The sequence below is a fragment of the Bactrocera neohumeralis genome, unplaced genomic scaffold (genome assembly GCF_024586455.1).
Source record: "Bactrocera neohumeralis isolate Rockhampton unplaced genomic scaffold, APGP_CSIRO_Bneo_wtdbg2-racon-allhic-juicebox.fasta_v2 cluster11, whole genome shotgun sequence".
In the NCBI taxonomy this organism is placed as follows: Eukaryota; Metazoa; Arthropoda; class Insecta; order Diptera; family Tephritidae; genus Bactrocera; species Bactrocera neohumeralis.
The window spans coordinates 25,962,089-25,981,933 of record NW_026089624.1 but is presented as its reverse complement, the minus strand read 5'-3'; the positions used below and the strand labels follow the sequence as shown (position 1 = coordinate 25,981,933).

Sequence of the window (19,845 nt, the reverse complement as noted above, 5' to 3'; positions counted from 1 at the left end):
AAATAACTCCTAACCGATAGAAAGAAAATGTGTTCTATGGAAAAATCTAAATGTTCAATATCGGTAGCGTCCGCTGCGTAAGGAGCCGACCGCGCGACTGAGCCAGAGAATGTAAAGGGTACTAAAAACCACAGTACATATGAAAAAAGCGTATATAGAACAGCCTGTTTATCAGAGATAATTCGAAAGAAATTAAGAGAAGTAAGAAAAATTTATACATATATGTCATATACATACATATGAAAATGTAATATTAAAAAAAAAAATTTTAAAAAATACAAAAATTTTGCAATTAGAAAAGGAGCTTTAGTATTAAAATAAAAAACATATTTTCTCACCAAAATAAGAAAGGAATTTGGCACTTCAAAAAAAGGATGTCTATTCAACGTGAACCAAAGTGGCAGTGAATTTGCTTTCGAAACATGCCTCCTTATATACCATTTTTCCATGGCATATAAATTTCATAAAAAAATCAAAAGTTTTCAATTTACGTATGAAAACTGTTGCCTCAGCCAGAGAATGTAAAGTATAGAGAAGGTGCAAATTGAATTCTATATGATGTTCGATTTAGCGGATAACAGAGCCGATAGAATCAAAATTAGGAATTCGCCGTTGTCGCTGCTATTTAGCAGAATTGAGCACGTGCAGTGGCAAAAATATATGTAAATCGACTGAATTCATGCCAGAATAAATAAAGAGAAATGCTTTGATGAAAAATATACAAAGCATTCTCTGAGTCACATATGCGTGATTATTTTGTATTATATGAATCATTTGTTGCGTCAAGCGACTTCTGTATATGTATATGTTATACCTAAAATGAAATGAAAATTAATTACTTTTCTGAAATGCATTTTATACTTGAATTATAAAGTTTTCCTTTAATTGTACTTACCCTAATAATGTTAAATATACTTACCTTAATCTATTACTGTAAATTAACAAAATGAATTATTCACCTCTTTTGTACATACCTGTATACTTCCATTCAAACTGTTCTATCCCGTTAGTTTAAAGACTTAGGCTAAGTAACTAGATGAACTGGAATAAAGAAAGAATTGTAATCAGACCGCAATCGAACTCGCACGCCTTTCTATTTTCTCATCGTCGCAATTTTCGGAACACTTAAACATTTAATGTAAGTACAGGCAATTGGTTAATTTCTGCAAGTGAAATAACAAAATAATTACGCAAACACGCATCCCAGAAAAAATTTGTATTCCCGAAAACGCTTGAGAAATTTCATGGCGCCCGGGACTAATGCGTGCTTAAAACAAAAAAAAAAAAAAAACAAGTTAACTTAAAATTTACACTGAGTGAAATAATAATACTGCAAAAGTTCTTTTCGCAACCAATTGCCAAGTGTACCTTTTCGGTGTTCGGTTTTCGGAATCTCGGTGTTCACGGTTCAGTGACAGTGAAAAAACAACGAATTATAAAACAAAAATAACACAAAAAAATATATAAAAAGGATTAAAAATCCAATTATACATACATATGTACAAGTACATATAGATATACGATTTGCGTGCAGTGAAACCTGTAAAGAAGAATAAATACATATATACATACGTGAAAACCAGTGGAAATCTGTGAAAAATTATACACTTATATACATACATACAGTGTAAAGTGCAGTGCTAAAATACTTACCCGTATACTTACCTCAGTGTAAAAATCAGAAAAGAAGAAAAGGGAAGTATTCTGGAGTGTGTGCGTATACGTGCATAGCGTAAAGTGAGAAACAAAGATTTGTTGTGATTTATTAATGCTGTACAGTGGTGGGCGCAAATAAAGACACAAAACGTTTTTGGAATACCCAAAAAAAAAAAAACAATTGTTACAGTTTCAAAAAAAAAAACCGTTTGTTTAAAGTGCCGTAAGAGTGAAAAACCGGTAAGCTCAAAACCGTTGTTCTTGAAACCGCTGCTGCGGTAATTACTTCGTTGCCATCCCGTCGCTGTTGGTTTTCGGCTGCTGCTGCCATCACGTCGCTGCTGCCATCCCGCCGTTGCTCTTATATCTCCGCTGCAGCACGTCGCTGCTGCCATCAATCCGCTGCTGTTTAAGTCGTCGTGGGAATGAGCTGCCGTTGCATTCTGTGTCAAACGGACGTGAACGCCGGCAAACAGCCGACGCACCAGGTAACGAGTGCGAATTATTGAAAGTAGTGCAAACAAAAACAATAATAATAAAACTGCAACCGCACGCTTTCAGTTTTTGGCTCTCCCTTTTCACATTACACGCATATTTATACATATATATGTAGGAAAAAATAATATATATGTAGAACATGTGGCAGTGTTGTCACTGAACGAATAATGTAATTCAGATGGCAACACTGCAAAATCAGCTGTTATTTGACGAAGCGTCCATCAGCAGCCATCATTGTAACGGTCCATATGGATCGTTGCATTCTGTATTAGAAATAAGATTCATTGTTCGAGTATCAGTCGTCAAGTGTGGTCGACAAGTATAAGGTGGTTAAGAAAACGTTGTGTGAAGCGGTCACGCCGCCGCTATAAATTAAAGTGCGAATAAACTGAAGAATAAACTAAATTGAATATAAACTAAGAACACGGTGGTATTTATTTAAAATGAATCCCACATTTAGGGGCTCGTCCGGGATGGTCCGGAATGTGTTGTGCGGTTATACAAACAATTAAAAAAACATTTTTTTGGAAATAAACTATTTTTGTGAATTTGACATTTTGTGAGTGGCTGTTAGAAACAGCAAGATTGCGATCGGACAAGTGGCTGTACCAGTGCGCTAACAGTGGTCAGCATAGAACAGTGTATTGGTAGTGAGATGTGCAATGCCGTAAGAGCACATAATACCAATGGAACAGTGATAAGGAAAGAACTTTAGAGATTTTTTTTGGAACGATCGGAAAGTTACGTTAGTGAGAGTAGTTCAAAGTACTGAAGTGTACGAGAATATACGTACAAAGAACCTAAAACTTAACAGTGCGGTAGTGAATTCTGGTAATTTGCAAGTGACTGTACACAGCACGATATCGCGGGCAGTAAACGCATTTTCCAGTAAAATTGTGAAACGGTGCATAAGGTTGCACGGACCAAGTTCCTGATAAATTTGTATAACGGCGTAAAAGCAAAAAACCGTACTCAGTGCGCGACTGTACCCAGTACGCTATAACTGGCAGTCAGCACAGTTTCTAGAAATTCGTATAACGGTGCAAAACCGTAGACGGGCGCATAAGACGCGCAAAGCATCGCAGCAGTAGGCAGCAGAACAACGCAACAGCTAGCAGCAGAACAACGCAGCAGCAGCAGACAGCAAAGCATCGTGGCAGTAGGTGGCGCACGAAGATAGCTGAACAACGGCAGCAGAGAAACGGGAGCTAAGATAAGTTATATTGATTTTGTAGTTAGTTGAGTAGAAGAGTGTGTTATTTGCACTCAGTTGCGATGTAATGTAGTAGAATGTGTAGCTTTTAGTTTGTAAGCAAAGACAAAATGTACAGTTGCTTCTAAGAAACATACATATGTAATTAAATTTGTAAAAGCGTATCCGTAATTTGAATTTTTATAAGAGTTAAGAAAAAAAAATAAATTTGTAAGATGGACGCTGAAACCATTAGGGCAATGACGGTAGAGACGTTAAAAGAAAAACTAAGAGAATTAGGGTTGTGCGTTACGGGTAGGAAAAAGGAGTTGCAACTGCGTTTGCTACAACATTTAGTTTTCGGTGATGAGCAAGATGAAGGGGGATGCGACGACGAATCGGAAAATTCGTTGTACGTTGATGTAAATGCTGCTCCATCGAATCCGCAGAGGGTGTCATTTTCGTTGCGTGACATTAAAGACAGTGTTTCAGATTTTTTTGGTGATGATACTTGCGATGTTCGTCACTGGGTTGAGGAATTTGATGATATGGCTAACACGGTCGGTTGGAATAATTTAGAACGATTTGTATACGCTAAACAACTACTTAAGGGAGCAGCAAAATTGTTTGTACGTGGATTAATAGGAGTAAGAGATTGGGCTAGTTTAAAGCGTTCTCTTATCGATGAGTTTGGGGAAAAATTATGTGCGTCTGAAGTGCATCGAACATTAAGAAACCGGCGTAAACAGCCAAAAGAAAGTTTTCAAGAATACCTTTATGCTATTTTAGAAATAGGGAAGCAAATCTCTTTAGATGAAAGAAGCGTAGTAGAGTATTTCGTGGATGGCATACCAGACGTTAAGGCAAATAAGAGTATGTTATATCAAGCGAAAACGGTGGGCGAATTGAAAGAACAAATCCGCATATACGAGAAAGTTAGAAGTGTACAAACTACAGTAGGCAAAGGATACGTGGAACGGTTAGCTACAGAGAGTAAAGAATCGATGAAGAAGAAGTATGTTAAGTGTGACAAGGAAGGTCATATAGCAAGAGCCTGTCCGGAGGCTAGGTCTAGTAATGTCGTTTGCTTTAAGTTCAAACAAAAAGGGGCATTATTCTCATCAGTGTAAAGAGCAAAGGGATAAGGCGATAAAAAGTGAACGGGTAAACACAATTGATCGCAAAGTAGAAACGTCTACCAGAAAAGGTGGAATGATCTTCGTTGATGCAACTATCAATGGTTTTACTTTCAGTGCATTAGTGGATACAGGATGTATCGTGTGTATCATGAGGTACGATACCTTAGTGATGTTAGGAGGTATAAAGCTAATTAGAGAAAAGCAAAAATTGTTCGGTGTAGGTAAAGGCGTGCTTACGGCATTAGGCAGCTTTACGGCCGATATTTCAATAGAAGGGTTGTCATTAAATGTAACGTTTCACGTGGTTAGGGAAAATGATATTCCGTATGCAGCCATGATAGGAAACGATGTTCTTCGCGATGTTGAGTTAGTTTTTAGAGAAGGTAGTGTTGAGTTCAGGAAACTTGTGAGGACTGCTGAGGAGGCAGCGAAGCACGCACTGATCGGGGAGATTCCTGGGGGTGCGTGTGGTGGAACTGAAGGGCTTGTGTCAGCCCACCAGGGTGCATGCAGTGATGCTGAAGGGTTTGTGTCAGCTCACCGGGGTGCAAGTGGTGATGTTGAAGGGTTTGTGTCAACTCACCGTGAGTTAAGGGACTATGGGAATAGTCAAATTGAAGTTTCCAAGGAACAAAAGGACATTACCGGACCGGTATTAGAAACGAAGTCGGAAGTCATGGATGACAATGGGTTAAGCAAAGAGTTTAGGGTATTGTGTTCAATTGGAACGGCATTGTCTGAGGAGTCAGATAAAGTGGATCTATCGCATCTGCCGATAGACGAGGCTAAAGTAGTTAGCAGTTGGATTAATAGTTATTATCCTAGGAGATCGAGTAAAACGCCTGTACAGATGAAATTGTTACTAAAGGATGAGAAACCGATATTTCAGCGGCCAGTGTCGCAGGCGGATCAAAGATGTATTGATGAAGAGGTAGCGCGTATGCTTAAGGAGGGTATCATTCAAGAGAGTGTGTCGGAATACGCCTCCCCAGTTGTGTTAGTTACAAAGAAAAACGGAGCAAAACGGTTTTGTTGTGATTATCGCAAGATAAACGAGAAAATAGTCAGGGACAATTTTCCAATGACAGTGGTGGACGAAGCATTAGACAGATTGCAGGGTGCAAGGGTCTTCACCACATTGGACTTGAAGAACGGATTCTATCATGTGCCAATAGAACCAGGGTCTCGCAAATACACGTCGTTCGTAACTCAGAACGGCCAATATGAGTTTTGTTTTGTGCCATTTGGTATTAATAATTCGCCGGCGGTATTTTGTCGATACATACGAGCAATATTCCAGAACATGCTTGCGGATGGAACAGTCATAATATACATGGACGATATCGTCATTCCCGCCAAGGATGAGATCGAAGGCCGAGAGAAATTGGAAAAGGTATTAAGACATGCAAGTGAAAACGGTCTGCACATTAGATGGGAGAAATGCCAAATTCTAAAGAGAAAAATTAATTTTTTAGGGTTCGTTGTGGAGAACGAGGCTATTTTGCCTTCAGAAGAGAAGACAAAGGCAGTCAGGGCATTTCCAGTACCAACTAGTAAGAAAGACTTACAACGATTTTTAGGTTTAACTTCATACTTCAGGCGTTTCATCCAAAATTATGCAGTTAATGCGAAGCCACTAACAGATATGCTTCGTCAGGACGAAAAGTTTGGGTTGAGGGAAGAACAACTATTAGCCATTCAAGATCTGAAGCGTGCGTTAGTAAATGCGCCCGCATTGAAGCTTTTCAGTCCGCATGCGGAAACAGAGGTGCATGCTGATGCGTCAAAATTTGGTTACGGTGCAGTCTTACTACAAAGGGATTCAGAAGACAATCTGTTACATCCGATCGAATATATGAGTCGTAAAACCACAAGGGCGGAAGAGAAATATAGTGCTTTTGAACTTGAGGTTCTGGCAGCAATAAAAGCATTACAGAAATGGCGTATATAGTCAAATATTGACATATACTCCCTAGAAAAAATAAACAATATTCATTTCATGATAGACTTCATATATGAACTCTATCTTGAAACGAATCAAGTTTGGTTACACATTTTTTGCTGACCAAGCAAATTCCTCATGCATGCAAATATATGTATGTATGTGTTTTATATGTAACAAGATAAGTGTCTGCGCGCACATAAAATTAGTATCTACGTAAGCTAGAGAGAAATAAATAAAGGAAACTCAGTTTAAGATTGGAGCTGAGCAAAGAAGCTCATTGTATTTATTTCCAACCTTTTAACACCAAAACTGGCGACGAGGATAAACTGGCGACAAGTAAATTAAAAATTAACAATAAATTCATTGGAAAAGAGTTAATAATGCACTCTTAAACTAACAATTTCGGGAAGCTAATGAGAGTGTCGGCATTAATCAGCCTTATCGTGAATTTTCATTTCGTGTGGAATGATTCACATTTCGCCTATGCCGTTCACCTATGCTATTTTGAATATTCACCATGCGAAACAGTTCGCTTCGAATTATTTCCACCCTATCGTGAACGGCATCAACGGCGAAATAATTGTCAAATTATTGGTGAAATTTTTCGTTAAAATTTTGTGCGCGAAATATATTTGAATCATGTAAGTATCAACAAAAATTAGATAAAAATTCCTATTTTTATATAATTTAAAAACAATTATTTTAAGGTCAAAATCGATTAATAAAACGCAATCTGAAATTTTGCTCAGTAAAATGGCAGAAAATCCTGATTTAGCGGCTGGCTTCTCTAAACAAGGAAAAGACAGACAAGAAGCGTTATGGAAGGAAACGGCCGCGGATTTGAACAGTGCTGGGCCTCCGACTAAAACGGTGTCTGAGTGGAAAAGGGTAATTTTCATATTAGCACTGGCTAGTAAAATTTTAAAATAATTATTACAAAAATCTGTTAAAGGTTTGGAATGACCAAAAGCGTTACGTACGCAAAAAGTTGACGTTTAATGCGGAACAAATTAGAGGCACTGGTGGGGGACCAAACCTGCATCATAAACTGTCAACATCGGAGGAAACTATTGTAGCAATCACTGGCATGACAAATAGCGTTGAAGGATTGGAAGGAATAGTGTCACACGGATTTCAGCCGCTAAGCACAACTGAGAGTGAATTGGACGCAGAAACAATTGTGAACAAAAGTCCACAGCAAACTCCAAAAAGGAACCCCTTTCTTAAAGATGCGCCGTCATCCTCTAAAAGAAAAGGCACATCTGTGATATTAGAAGAAGAAATAGAAGTGCAAAAAGAAATCTTAAAACGGATAAGGAGAATTGAAGACAATACAAGGGCGTTGAATAAAAATTTCACAATTTTAAACAATTTAAAAGAAGAAGAATTAAAAGAACTAAAAAATCAAACGATAGAAAATAAGCGGCATAATATTGAAATAGAAAATTTGAGAAAAAGAGAAATTAAAGCAAAGTTAGAAAAAACAAGAAGGTTAATAGAAATTGAAGAAATGAAGCTTTCAATGATGAAAAGATAACTTATTCAGAATTACATTTTATTAATTTTTAATTTTATATTTATGTGGTCTCATGTTAATTTTTTTTTTATTTTACTTATATTTTATTTGAAATACATTTTATGTTCATTGAATTAGGATTATAAGAAATGAAGAAATAGTTTTTCGTTACAGAAAAATGGAGTTAGTTTTGTTTTTTCTACAAACGATATTGAAAGAAGTAATAATGCTTTAAGGAAGTGAGTGAGCTATTTGGTTCCTAATTCTTTGCGCTTCGCTCATTCTTTGCATTCCGAAATCTATGTTGTCCTCCTCCATAGTCACTAGAGATTCCTCTTCGTCACAATCAGGTATCTCAACGATATCAGCAAATTGATCTTTGAAATGAATGCATAAATTATGTAACATTACGCACACATTGAATATTTTAGCTGCTTTCTGTGGGCTGTAATAAAGTTCTCTAGCACCAAGCAAACATCTCCATCGGCTTTTAAGCAACCCAATTGCACGTTCTATAATATTTCGGCACCGAGAATGAGCTAAATTAAATTTTGCTTCTACACTTCCCTCTTCAGGTGTCCTATAAGGTGTTAATAAGAAGGATTCCAGAGGATATCCTGCGTCGCCTATTCATAAAATATGTTTTTATGGTTACAAATAAAATTTGTTTAAACTAATTTACCTAACATCCAAAAGTTGCTGCGATTATTGCAAATATGTCTCTTTAGTTCCGAAACGTTCCACACTAAAGAGTCGTGACAAGCTCCTGGATGCGACGCATCAATAAATCGAAACCTCATTTTTTGGTCACAAACCTATAAGTGTTGAAGCATTTATACACCTACAGTATGTACATATAATTTAACAAAAGTACTTACAACAAGAGCATTTAAACTAAAGTATCCTTTTCGATTATAAAATGAGTGCTTATTGTGTTTTGGTCCCACAATTTTTATATGGGTACCATCAATACACCCCATAACACTCGGAATTTTATACTTTTCATAAAATTTAAGAGCAGCACTTCTCATTTCTTCGTTACTCATCCATTTTATCCACAAACGACATAAATTCACTTCGAACACGTCAAGCATCTCTTCTAGTGTGGCACTAAAGGCAGACTGTGACAATCCCACATCGTATTCCCTACCGACACCCTTTTGGTAGCCTCCTTCTGCAAAGAAACGCAGCGAAGCCGCCAACTTCACTATTGGGGGTATTCCAAAAGATTTCATCGGGTTTGAAGCTTTGTTTGTTGTAATGTCTAGTAGATATTTAAACGCTGTTTTGTTGGTCCTATAACATTTCTGAAACCTAGAGGAACAATAGCAAATAGTTGGTATACTATTTGCATCACAAATTATTTACAAATTATACACAAATTTACAATTGATCCTGCAATTCAAGCGGATTTGAAGCATCCCTAATCTTTCTACGAGCGACTCTTTGATCTTGCACATTTTCATCTGCTAACAGCAGTCTCCTTAAATTTATATTAATCATTTTAAATTTTTCACTAAAGTAAAATGCGTTCAATTTGGTTTCTTTGTTAATATTTTATTTGACGTTTTGACAGCTGTCATCTCACATTCGAAATTTCGATGTGAAATGCTGTTCACCCGAAATCTTTCTGCGTTCATGGTAAGGTGAACGATTTCGGGTGAACGAAATATTTCGCTGGTGAACTATTCCACGCGAATATTCATGATAAGGCTGAATATTGCAAGGGAAAAAGTCAGCAACAAAAGCAGCAGCAGTAACAGCAATTACAATAAAAGCATCAGCAGTAACAGCATTTACAACAACTTCAACAGCAGCAACAAAAGCAACAGCAGCAACAAAAGCAACAGCATTTACAACAACATTCACAGCAGTAACAAAAGCAACAGCAGCAGCAGTACCAAACAGCAGAAAAAAAAAATGATATACAAATATATTAAAATTTTTTTAGATTAAGTAAGAAAATACAAGTACAAAGCAATGTGAAAAAAAATTATTGTACAACAGTGTAAAACAAAAATTCTATCGTGCGTATACAGAGTGTTGCAAAATCAAAATAATAGGGCAATTCAGAGTCTGGTGCATCTGAGTTTGCAAAATTATGCAATTGCAAATATTTACCATCAACAGTGAACGTATTTTTTGTGATTTCTGTGCAACCCTTGCAAATACCATTAATTCACAGCTGATCGGTGAAGAAAAACATTGTTTGTAAACACAAATTGTTTGTCGCACAAATTGGAAAATATACCGAAAAAAAGTTTTAGAGAAAAATTAACTGACGCTTTAATTGATGAAGCTGCTGAAGAAATTATGGACATTGAAGGTAAGAAATATTTTTATGCAGAATTTCAGTTAATAACAATTTTCTTCTAGAAATCGAAAGTGATGATGACGCAGTGGATGCAGTGTTAGATGAATTGGCTGACAATATATCTGTTATTATGGAATGTCGGCGAGGAGATTATAGCACAATAGCTAAGTCAGACATTTGGCGCAATAATATTTTGACAACACTGGACGAAGACCGATTCCGCCAAATGTTAAGAGTAGATAGAAACCAATATAATATGCTGGTTTATTTAATAAAAAACGATGAGGAATTCAACAAAGCGCACTCATGTAAGCAATTTTCTGTCGAATTGCAATTAGCAATCACACTGTTTCGTTTTGATTCGTCGGGAGAAAGCGCAGCATTTAGAAAAATAGCGACAATTTTTGGAGTGGGAGATGGCGAAACTACATATATCGCTTATAACAAAAAGAATCTTTAGAGTGTTCTTGCGTCACCAATCTAAGTATATATGTAGGGGTGGATTCGTATTTATTATCAGAAAAATGTTTAATTTACAAAAGTGTTCTTATTTTATTTTTTATAAAAATGTTCTTAACAATGTTGTAGTTTTTATTTTTCAACTGGCACCGTGCTCGTCCGCGTGTCGACTGACTGTCGTTTTCAAAGTCTTCGTTACTTGTTTCTTCATCGCTACTCGTTGTCTTCGTCGCTACTCGTTGTCTATTGCGATCAGTGTTGCATGTTACTGTCCGTACGTTCGCCCACTTCTAGTCTGTCCTTTATTCGTTCCCACATTCGGCCGTCCTGACATTCGTTCGTCCTCGAACGACGTGCACCATTTTTTCATGAACTCGGCAACTGTTGTTGTTCGATACGGTCCTTCGTGTTCGCCTATTTTTTCGACATCATACCTACCATGATTCAATTTCTTAACAATTTTGTACGGTCCTAACAACTTTTTCTTAACCTTTGATGAGGGACTATATTGTGTACGCTTTAGAGCTACTAACTCATTTTCTTCATATGTTTGTTCGGCTTTTCTTGTTGTATTAAAATTTTTTCGATTTTCTTCGTGTGTTATTTTAATATTTTTCTTAGCCATCTCTCTAACCTGGTCACGTTCTGTTTCTAGCTCTTTGATTACTTCATTTTCAATGTACTCACTCAAGTCTATCTGATCTTCTACATGCAAGTCAAGCCCTGTTAACAGCTTGAATGGGGACACCATTGTGCTACGATTTGGATTATTGTTTAAACTTTTTTTGTATATTATCAACCTTTTTATACCACTGATCTGGATTGTTCATTCCCCTATTTGATGACATCCCACCGTAACCACCTTGATTACCTCCTGACATACCCATATAATTGTTGCCCTGTCGCATGCCACCAAAGTTGCTGTTCATCCCACCGCCTTGTGGCATGCCAACGTAGCCATCGTTCATGCCACCTACTTGTGGCATACTACCAAAGCCAACACTATCACCCCCACCATTATTCATGTTTATACCCTTACCACGTTGCATTAATGACATCATACTTCCACTACCACCACCTCCACTTTCACTATTTCCGTAGTCACCACTACCACTACTTCCTTGATTCCAATCATTCGGTGCATTTACGTCCCAAGAGCCTAAACCCCACCACCTCCACTTCCACCTTGATTACCTCCTAATCTCCCTCTACTGTAGCCAGGTGGTGAGTTGTTTCTACCCCTCACCAACTGATCCAATAGATCGGCCAAAGCCCTTTCGTTTGATTTATAACTGTTTATCAATTCCTGAATAACTACGTTGTCACTATATTCCCCTGCACTCAAACATAACTCCTGAAACTGTTTTAATAACTCTATTCTTTTTTCTTTGCATCTTTCTTCCCCTTCTTGTTCAACATTACTCCTCTCTATGAATTCTGCACCTTCTGACTTTATATTAATATTGACTTTATCTAGCACTGATGTGCCTATGAATACTGAACACGGAATATCGGTTTCGCTGGTGATGTGGAACTGTTGTAAGAATTTTAAACCATCAACCTCCAATTCTGCGACAAAACTACCATATGTTGAAAATTCTTTGGCACATGCGCCATATAAAGTGCGCTTGTCATCGACCACTTCAACGTCAAATTTAATTTTTTTGAAAACGTCTCTCCGTATTAAGCACAAACAACACCCAGTATCAACTAATGCATCAACTTTTAGTCCTCCTACCTTCACTATTTTCACCGGTAAACTTATTTTTGATTTGTCAAAATTAACAACATTAATCTTATCTGATTCCTTCTTTACTTTTATACCCGCAGTACTATTGCACTCAAAAGACTTGTGTCCTATACCATTACATTTGAAACATTTGGTTTGTTGACTGTTGCAGTCCCGAATGAGATGTGTGGAGCTTCCACACCTAAAACACGATTTTGAGACTTTCTGATTATGAGATGTATTTACGACTTTCTGTATTGACTTGTCTGCTTTACTATGGATTTTTTCGTAAACTTTTATCTTATCTTTTAACTCACTAATTGTTTTTGCTTCATACAGAACCGCTTTGTTTAATTTCGTATCTATTATACCCTCAATGAAATATGATATTAAACTTTCAGTATCGATATTTACTGGCTTTCCAATTTCTGTAAGAACATACAAATACTCGCGAAACGTTTCGTTTACCCTCTTCTTACGACTTCTCAACTGACTATGCACTTCTGACGACGACACCTTTTTCCCAAATTCACTGACCAATTCTTCTTTCAGTGATTCCCAACTGACAAAGCCTCGTTGACTTCTAATAAACAATTTAGCAGCTCCTTTCAGCAACTGCTTACTGTAAATAAATTTCTGCACACTATTCCACCCTACTACTAATGCATTTTCCTCAAAGTCATTTATCCATTGTTGAATATCGATATTATCGTCACCGCTAAATTGTGTTAGGCTTTCTTGGATATCACTAAACGTAAAAACAGATCTACCTATCGGTGCCACAGTGGCAGTAAAATTTGTATTTGGTACATCGTCGTAGGAACTAACTGATTCAGCACCTTCATCATCCTCATGCGTCTCATGTCCATGATGCAACAACAGTCTCTTTTGCAACTCTGCTTTACGTCCAGTAGTGGAAATATTTAGTTCACGTAGTGCTTGCTGCAATTCCCTAATATTTAGTGTCAGTATTGCTTGTCTGTCCATTGTCGCAATGCACTGTTACAATTCAAATTTGTACTTATAATTAAAAAGTATTTCTAAACAAACTACTAGGAATGTAAAAATAATGAAAAATATATATGTATATAAATATATCGATCTTCTGTTCAACTTATCTGCTTTCTGCGTCCAACTTCTCTGCTTCTTCGTTCAACTTCTCTGCTTCTCGCTTTTAACTTCTCTGCTACTTCGTTCAACGTATTCGACTTGTCTGTTTCTCGCTTTTAACTTCTCTGCTACTTCGTTCAACGTATTCAGCTTGTTTGTTTCTCGCTTTTAACTTCTCTGCTACTTCGTTCAACGTATTCGACTTGTCTGCTTCTTCCTTCAGCTTATTCAACTACTCTGCTTCTTGCTTTTAACTTCTCTGCTACTTCGTTCAACGTATTCGACTTGTCTGCTTCTTCCTTTAGCTTATTCAACTACTCTGCTTCTCGCTTTTAACTTCTCTGCTACTTCGTTCAACGTATTCGACTTGTCTGCTTCTCTTCCTCTCTACTTCGCGTGTTCGACTTGTCTGCTTCTTCCTGCTCTGCTTCTTGCTTTTAACTTCTCTGCTACTTCGTTCAACGTATTCGACTTGTCTGTTTCTTCCTTCAGCTTATTCAACTTCTCTGCTTCTCGCTTTTAACTTCTCTGCTACTTCGTTCAACGTGTTCACCTTTCATTACTTTCAAATTACTGGTCGATGCCACCAATTGGTTTCTATTGCTTACTTCTTTTGTTTGCCACACTTCGTTACCACACGATCGTCGTTTTTTCTCGTACTCGAATTCGCTGCTACCACTTATCGCTGGATCTGTATTTCATACGAATGGAATACATTAGCTGCTTTTTCGCCGTTAATTTTGAAATGGCGACTTCGTATGACGACGAACAATTAATGACGCTTCCCGAACTTTCCAGAATTTTAGTATGTTTGAAAATTAAGAAATTTTTATAGCGTTTGAAGACGCTTTTTTTTTTTTTTTACTGGCCGACACTTGAAATATGTTTGTGTATTGCACTGCGTTTGACGACACTGACAATTACAAAATAACGGACGATTTAATATTGAATGTTTTTATAGCGTTTGACGACGCAATTTTTCAGCGCACTACCAACAAATGATTTTTAAAACTTTTTTTTTTTTTTTTCTTTCACAATTCCACCGGTTGAGCCCCCAATTTGTAGGGGTGGATTCGTATTTATTATCAGAAAAATGTTTAATTTACAAAAGTGTTCTTATTTTTAAAATATTCTTTTTTATTTTAAAAATGTTCTTAAAAATGTTTTAGTTTTAATTTCAACTAGCACCGTGCTCGTCCGCGTGTCGACTGACTGTCGTTTTCAAAGTCTTCGTTACTTGTTTCTTCATCGCTACTATTGCGATCAGTGTTGCATGTTACTGTCCGTACGTTCGCCCACTTCTAGTCTGTCCTTTATTCGTTCCCACATATATATTGGTCCAATTAGGTTGAACGATCGAAAATAGTATCGGATACCTTTGATGAGTTACCGTTTTGTATTGGATATATTGATGGAACCGAGATTAAATTAGCAGAATCGCCAATTGAAGACCATACATCATACTTCTCCAGAAATCACATATATTCAATAAAAGCACAAATAGTTTGTGACTATAAACGGGTAATTCGACATGTTGTGGTTGGTCACCCTGGGAGCTGGCATGATGCCCGTATATATCGAAATAGCTCACTCTTTCAACAAAATGATCAGTATTTTTCTTCACAGCAATGGATTGCTGGGGACTCGGCATACCCTTTATCTGCAACGTTAATAACCCCTTACAGAAGCAACGCAAGACAGTTGGATAGAAATGCCCGAATTGCATTTAATTTACGGCACAGTAAATACCGGGTTAGAGTAGAGCATTGTTTTGGGCTTTTAAAAGAAAGATTTGGAAGCCTTAAGCAGCTAAGGATGCGTTTATCTAACAAAAAAAACCAAAAATTCTGCTGCGATTGGTTTGTTGTCTGCTGTATTCTCCACAACATTTTAATTAATACTGGTTCCACTTCGTTCGACGGTGGTTCAAATCCATCAACTACTACCGAAGATTCTATTGAGCCTGATGAGCATATACCCAACAATATTGGAGAAACTAAAAGACAAGCCATATACGCATTAATGTTTTCTTAAATGTATTTTAATTCATTTTACCGTTTTTAATTACATACTTATATAATAATTATAATTACATATATTTATACATTTAGAAAAAGACAAACATGAAAAAGATTTATACATTCAACTATTGTTTACAAAATAAATGATTATTTTAAATTAAGTATTTAGAAAAAGACAAACATGAAAAAGATAACGCTTTGAATGATAGAAGATAGTAAAACATCAAAAACCGTATTAAATAAGTATTCATCTCAACAGTAATTGGTACTACATATTTTAAAATACAAAGATAAATAAAGTACAGACATAAAAAAATTAAGATAAATAAAAAGAGATAAATAAAGTACAGAAAAATTACTGGTGAGAGGAATACTTATATTTCATTTCAATTTCGAACTTTTGCAAGCGTTCCTCCTTTTCAATTTGAAGTTTTTTTAATCGTTCATCCTTTTCTAATTCTAAGATTTTTAAGTCCAATTCACGGTTCTTGTATATTACTTCATCTTTACCTTTTTGAATTTCTGCTTGCAACCTTCTTTCATTCAAAGCGTGATCTTTTTCATGTTTCTCTTTTTCCCATTCCATTTTCATTTTGAACATTTGCCTACGCTCGACTTGAAAAGCAACAAGATTTGCAGCAGATGATTTTGGGACATGTTTTTTAATTTTTTCCGCAAAATCTTTTGCTTTTTCAGGAACAATCACTTCACTTACATTGCCGCGCTTTCATTCATTATAGACGTACTGCCACTGTCAACCACTTCAAATGGTAATTCACTTGTGGCTTTTTTCCCAAAAATATATTTAAGCTGATTAAAGTGCGGGCACATCTGCAACACTTTGCCTGAAATATAAACGTTAGACAAAATTTTGTCGCATTCATTACGCTTACCTTCAACACTCGACGCCCCGGCATCAGACTCAAGAAGGCCTGCTCCTGTTGACATTCGCCAATCGCTTGCTTTTTTGTATGAAGCCTTCAGGTGCCGCACTTTCCACCGTAATAAATCCCACGTTGCGTCTATTTTTGTGCTCTCAATGAGCTTTTTATAAATTTGAGCTGTTGGTGCCTATTAAAATTAAAATTATTGTTACATAAATTGTTGAAATTATTCACTTAAATCACTTACTTCTACTTCTGGAGCTTCCTGCAAGAAGTCCAGTATACTCTGGATTTCTTTTTCGCTCCACTTTTTGTTTGGTTTTTCACGTTTAATTCTTTTTCTGTTTAAACCTGTTTGCTCCATTTCTTTTCTTTGTTTGCTTTTATTTTTGACAACAGCTGATAATTTGCAAACCAGTGTTGCAAATAATACAATGGCGTTTTAGTGTTGCTTCTTTGCAAGGGTGTAGCATGGGCATCGCTGTACATTTTGTTAGTGTAAAAGCAAAAATATGCAATTTGCAATTGCAAATATGCAAGACCATTTGCACCAGATTCTGAATAGCCCTAATGTTTCATTAAAACAGTGACTCTAAAACTGTTAGGATAAAATTGCTAATGTGTCTCGACTAAATATCTTTTCAAACTGTTAGATCTGTCGTCACTACAAGAGTAGACAACACCTCTCAAACGGTACAAGATCAACTAAAATACACAGTAGGAACTTCTTACATAAAACTGAGTTGAACCAACATAATTACGAATATTTTTTTTCCTTTTTTTTGTTTGACTTGAAATAAAATTTTCTCAAAATGGAAGCATCCACCATACCATTTTTTCAACTCACTTTGAATTGTATTAATGGAATTGAAGAATTGGTGGACGAGATCCAAACCAATTAACGGACTTCATTAAGCAAATTGAAGACATATTACCCACAATATTAACTTTTGATGTAAGCAATCAAAAAACTTATTCAATTTTCTGAAAGGAAGATGCGTAGGAAAAACTAGGGAAATAATCCACAGATATGGACAAGTTAGTGATTGGGAAACATTGAAACAAATACTTCTGAGCAATTGCGGGGAAAAGAGAAGCTCAGCACAACTTATGGATGAGTTGAAAACCATCAGTCTCGACTCAACAATAGAAAATTATTATTTTAAAATAAATAAAATTAGGAATAAACTACATAATAGAATATTAGCGCATAATGATTTAAATTTCTCAACGAATGAAGTTAATAGGATAGCACTGAAAACATTTAAGGAACATCTCCCAGAACCAACTAAAACTATGATTATAGCAAGAGACCCGGATAGTCTAGAAAAGGCATACAAAATAATATTAGAAGCTAGACATCAAGGTTTCACAGCGCTAGGGCAACAAAGGAAAGATCCTAACCCAAATAGCTATCGTAGGACTAATTTTAGCGATAACGTTAATAATAGAACATTTTCCAGACCAAACCAAAATACAAATAATATCCCCACTTATAACAGTAGTTATAATAGATATAACAATTATATGCCACAAAACAGGTATAACGGTGGCTATGTCCCAAGAAACGAAAATAACAATAACAACAATTATATGCCACAAAACAGGTATAACAGTGGCTATTTTCAAAGGAATGTAGGTAATAATTATAACAGTGGCAACGGATCAAGCCAAACTAGAATGTCAAACCAGACAACAAACACAAATCATAACCAACAGGGAAATTTCAACCCACAGAGAAACTTTAATCAACAAAGAGACGGGAATCAAACGCGGAATTACAACCAATCAGGAAATTATAATCGGTCCGCAATATCAAATCGCAATAAACCGGAACCTATGGATATTGGCAATGCAAATACAAATTTTCAGTGGGATCCACAAAACAATTACCCTATATAATAATAGATACACACATAAGAAAGTTATATTTCATCATTGACACTGGAGCAGAGTTCAGTTTGATCAACGAAAATGTTTGTAACCCGAAATGGAAGAGGGAAGTAGATGTGCAAGTCACAGCAATGGGAAGAAAAACGGAAGTTAAGAAACTTTGCAGATTCCCAATATTTAAAGAATTTAACGAAAAAGAAATCATATGTGAATTTCTGGAATGTAATTTTAACAAGCACTTTGACGGACTCATTGGTAACAATATTTTAACGAAGATAAATGCGATAATAGACTACCCAAACAGAATTATAAAAACAAATAAAACAATACTGACTTTTTATCTAACAAAAGAAGAAGAGATATATAACGAAATAAGCTATAAAGACAATGAGGTGGAAATCCTCTGTAATGACATAAAAGATAAATGTGTCACAGAATTCGTTGACACCAATCACCTTAACGGTATAGACAAAAATAGACTTATAAATATACTTAAACGATATAAAAGCGTATTTTACAACGAAGATGATAATTTAACATTTACAAGTTCAACAAAACATAGAATAATAACCAAAAATGATATTCCGGTTTACTCCAAAATCTACCGATACCCAGAAATACACAAACCGGAAATAGAAAAACAAATAGACCAAATGTTAACCCAAGGTATAATTAGAGCATCCTCTAGTCCTTACAACAGCCCTATTTGGCTGGTACCAAAGAAGCTGGACGCAACCAATGAACAAAAATGGCGTCTTGTGATCGACTACAGGAAGTTGAACAGCGTAACTACGGAAGACAGATTTCCAATTCCAAATATAGACGATATATTTGACAAATTGGGAAGATGCCAATATTTTTCAACACTCGATTTAGCCAAAGGTTTTCATCAAATTGAAATGGATGAACGCGACATACATAAAACAGCGTTCTCCACTGCAAATGGACATTATGAATTTCTAAGAATGCCCTTTGGATTGCGAAATGCACCGGCAACGTTCCAAAGGCTAATGAACGATATATTGAAAGAATATATCGGCAAAATTTGCATTGTGTACATGGACGATATTCTAGTATTTTCTACAAGCGTAGAAGAGCACCTAGAATCATTGAGCAAAATTTTAATGAGAATAAAAGAAAAAATCTAAAGATCCAATTAAATAAATGCGATTTCCTAAGACAAGAAACAAAATTCCTTGGTCACTTAATTACAAAAGATGGTATTAAACCAAACCCTCAAAAAGTGGAAGCAATAGAAAAGATTCTACTTCCAAGAAGCGTTAAGGAAATAAAAGCATTTTTAGGTATTACGGGATACTATAGGAGATTTATTAAAGATTACTCCAAAATAGCATACCATTTAATAAAATATTTAAAAAAGGGCTTAAAAATTAACATAGATGATCAAGATTACAAAGATTCGTTCTTTAAATTAAAAATGTTGATAAAAAATGACCCCATTTTAATTCACCCAGATTTCACAAAAACC

At 36.0% G+C, this 19,845-nt stretch overlaps 1 protein-coding gene and 1 long non-coding RNA gene across 2 annotated transcripts; one reads left to right on the top strand and one right to left on the bottom strand.

The window, feature by feature from the left end:
- Positions 1–6,865: 6,865 nt before the first annotated feature.
- LOC126766284 (uncharacterized) lies at positions 6,866–7,528 on the top strand. The gene is made up of 3 exons (XR_007668814.1): positions 6,866–7,071; positions 7,138–7,318; positions 7,383–7,528. It is a non-coding gene; the product is annotated as an uncharacterized LOC126766284 (long non-coding RNA).
- Positions 7,529–8,177: 649 nt separating this feature from the next.
- Positions 8,178–9,661, bottom strand: LOC126766078 (putative nuclease HARBI1). The gene is made up of 3 exons (XM_050483778.1): positions 8,825–9,661; positions 8,629–8,761; positions 8,178–8,572 (listed from the first exon to the last, which is right to left on the bottom strand). The coding sequence occupies exons 1-3, from the start codon at positions 9,179–9,181 to the stop codon at positions 8,178–8,180; spliced, it is 885 nt and encodes a 294-aa protein (XP_050339735.1). The 5' UTR covers positions 9,182–9,661.
- Between the last annotated feature and the right edge of the window lie 10,184 nt (positions 9,662–19,845).

Coding starts and splice junctions, on each gene's coding strand:
- LOC126766078 (XM_050483778.1), bottom strand. CDS start 9,181: ATGAAATCTTTTGGAATACCCCCAATAGTGAAGTTGGCGGCTTCGCTG. Junction 8,762..8,824: donor TTAGTTTAAATGCTCTTGTT/GTAAGTACTTTT, acceptor CAACACTTATAG/GTTTGTGACCAAAAAATGAG. Junction 8,573..8,628: donor CAGCAACTTTTGGATGTTAG/GTAAATTAGTTT, acceptor TTTTATGAATAG/GCGACGCAGGATATCCTCTG.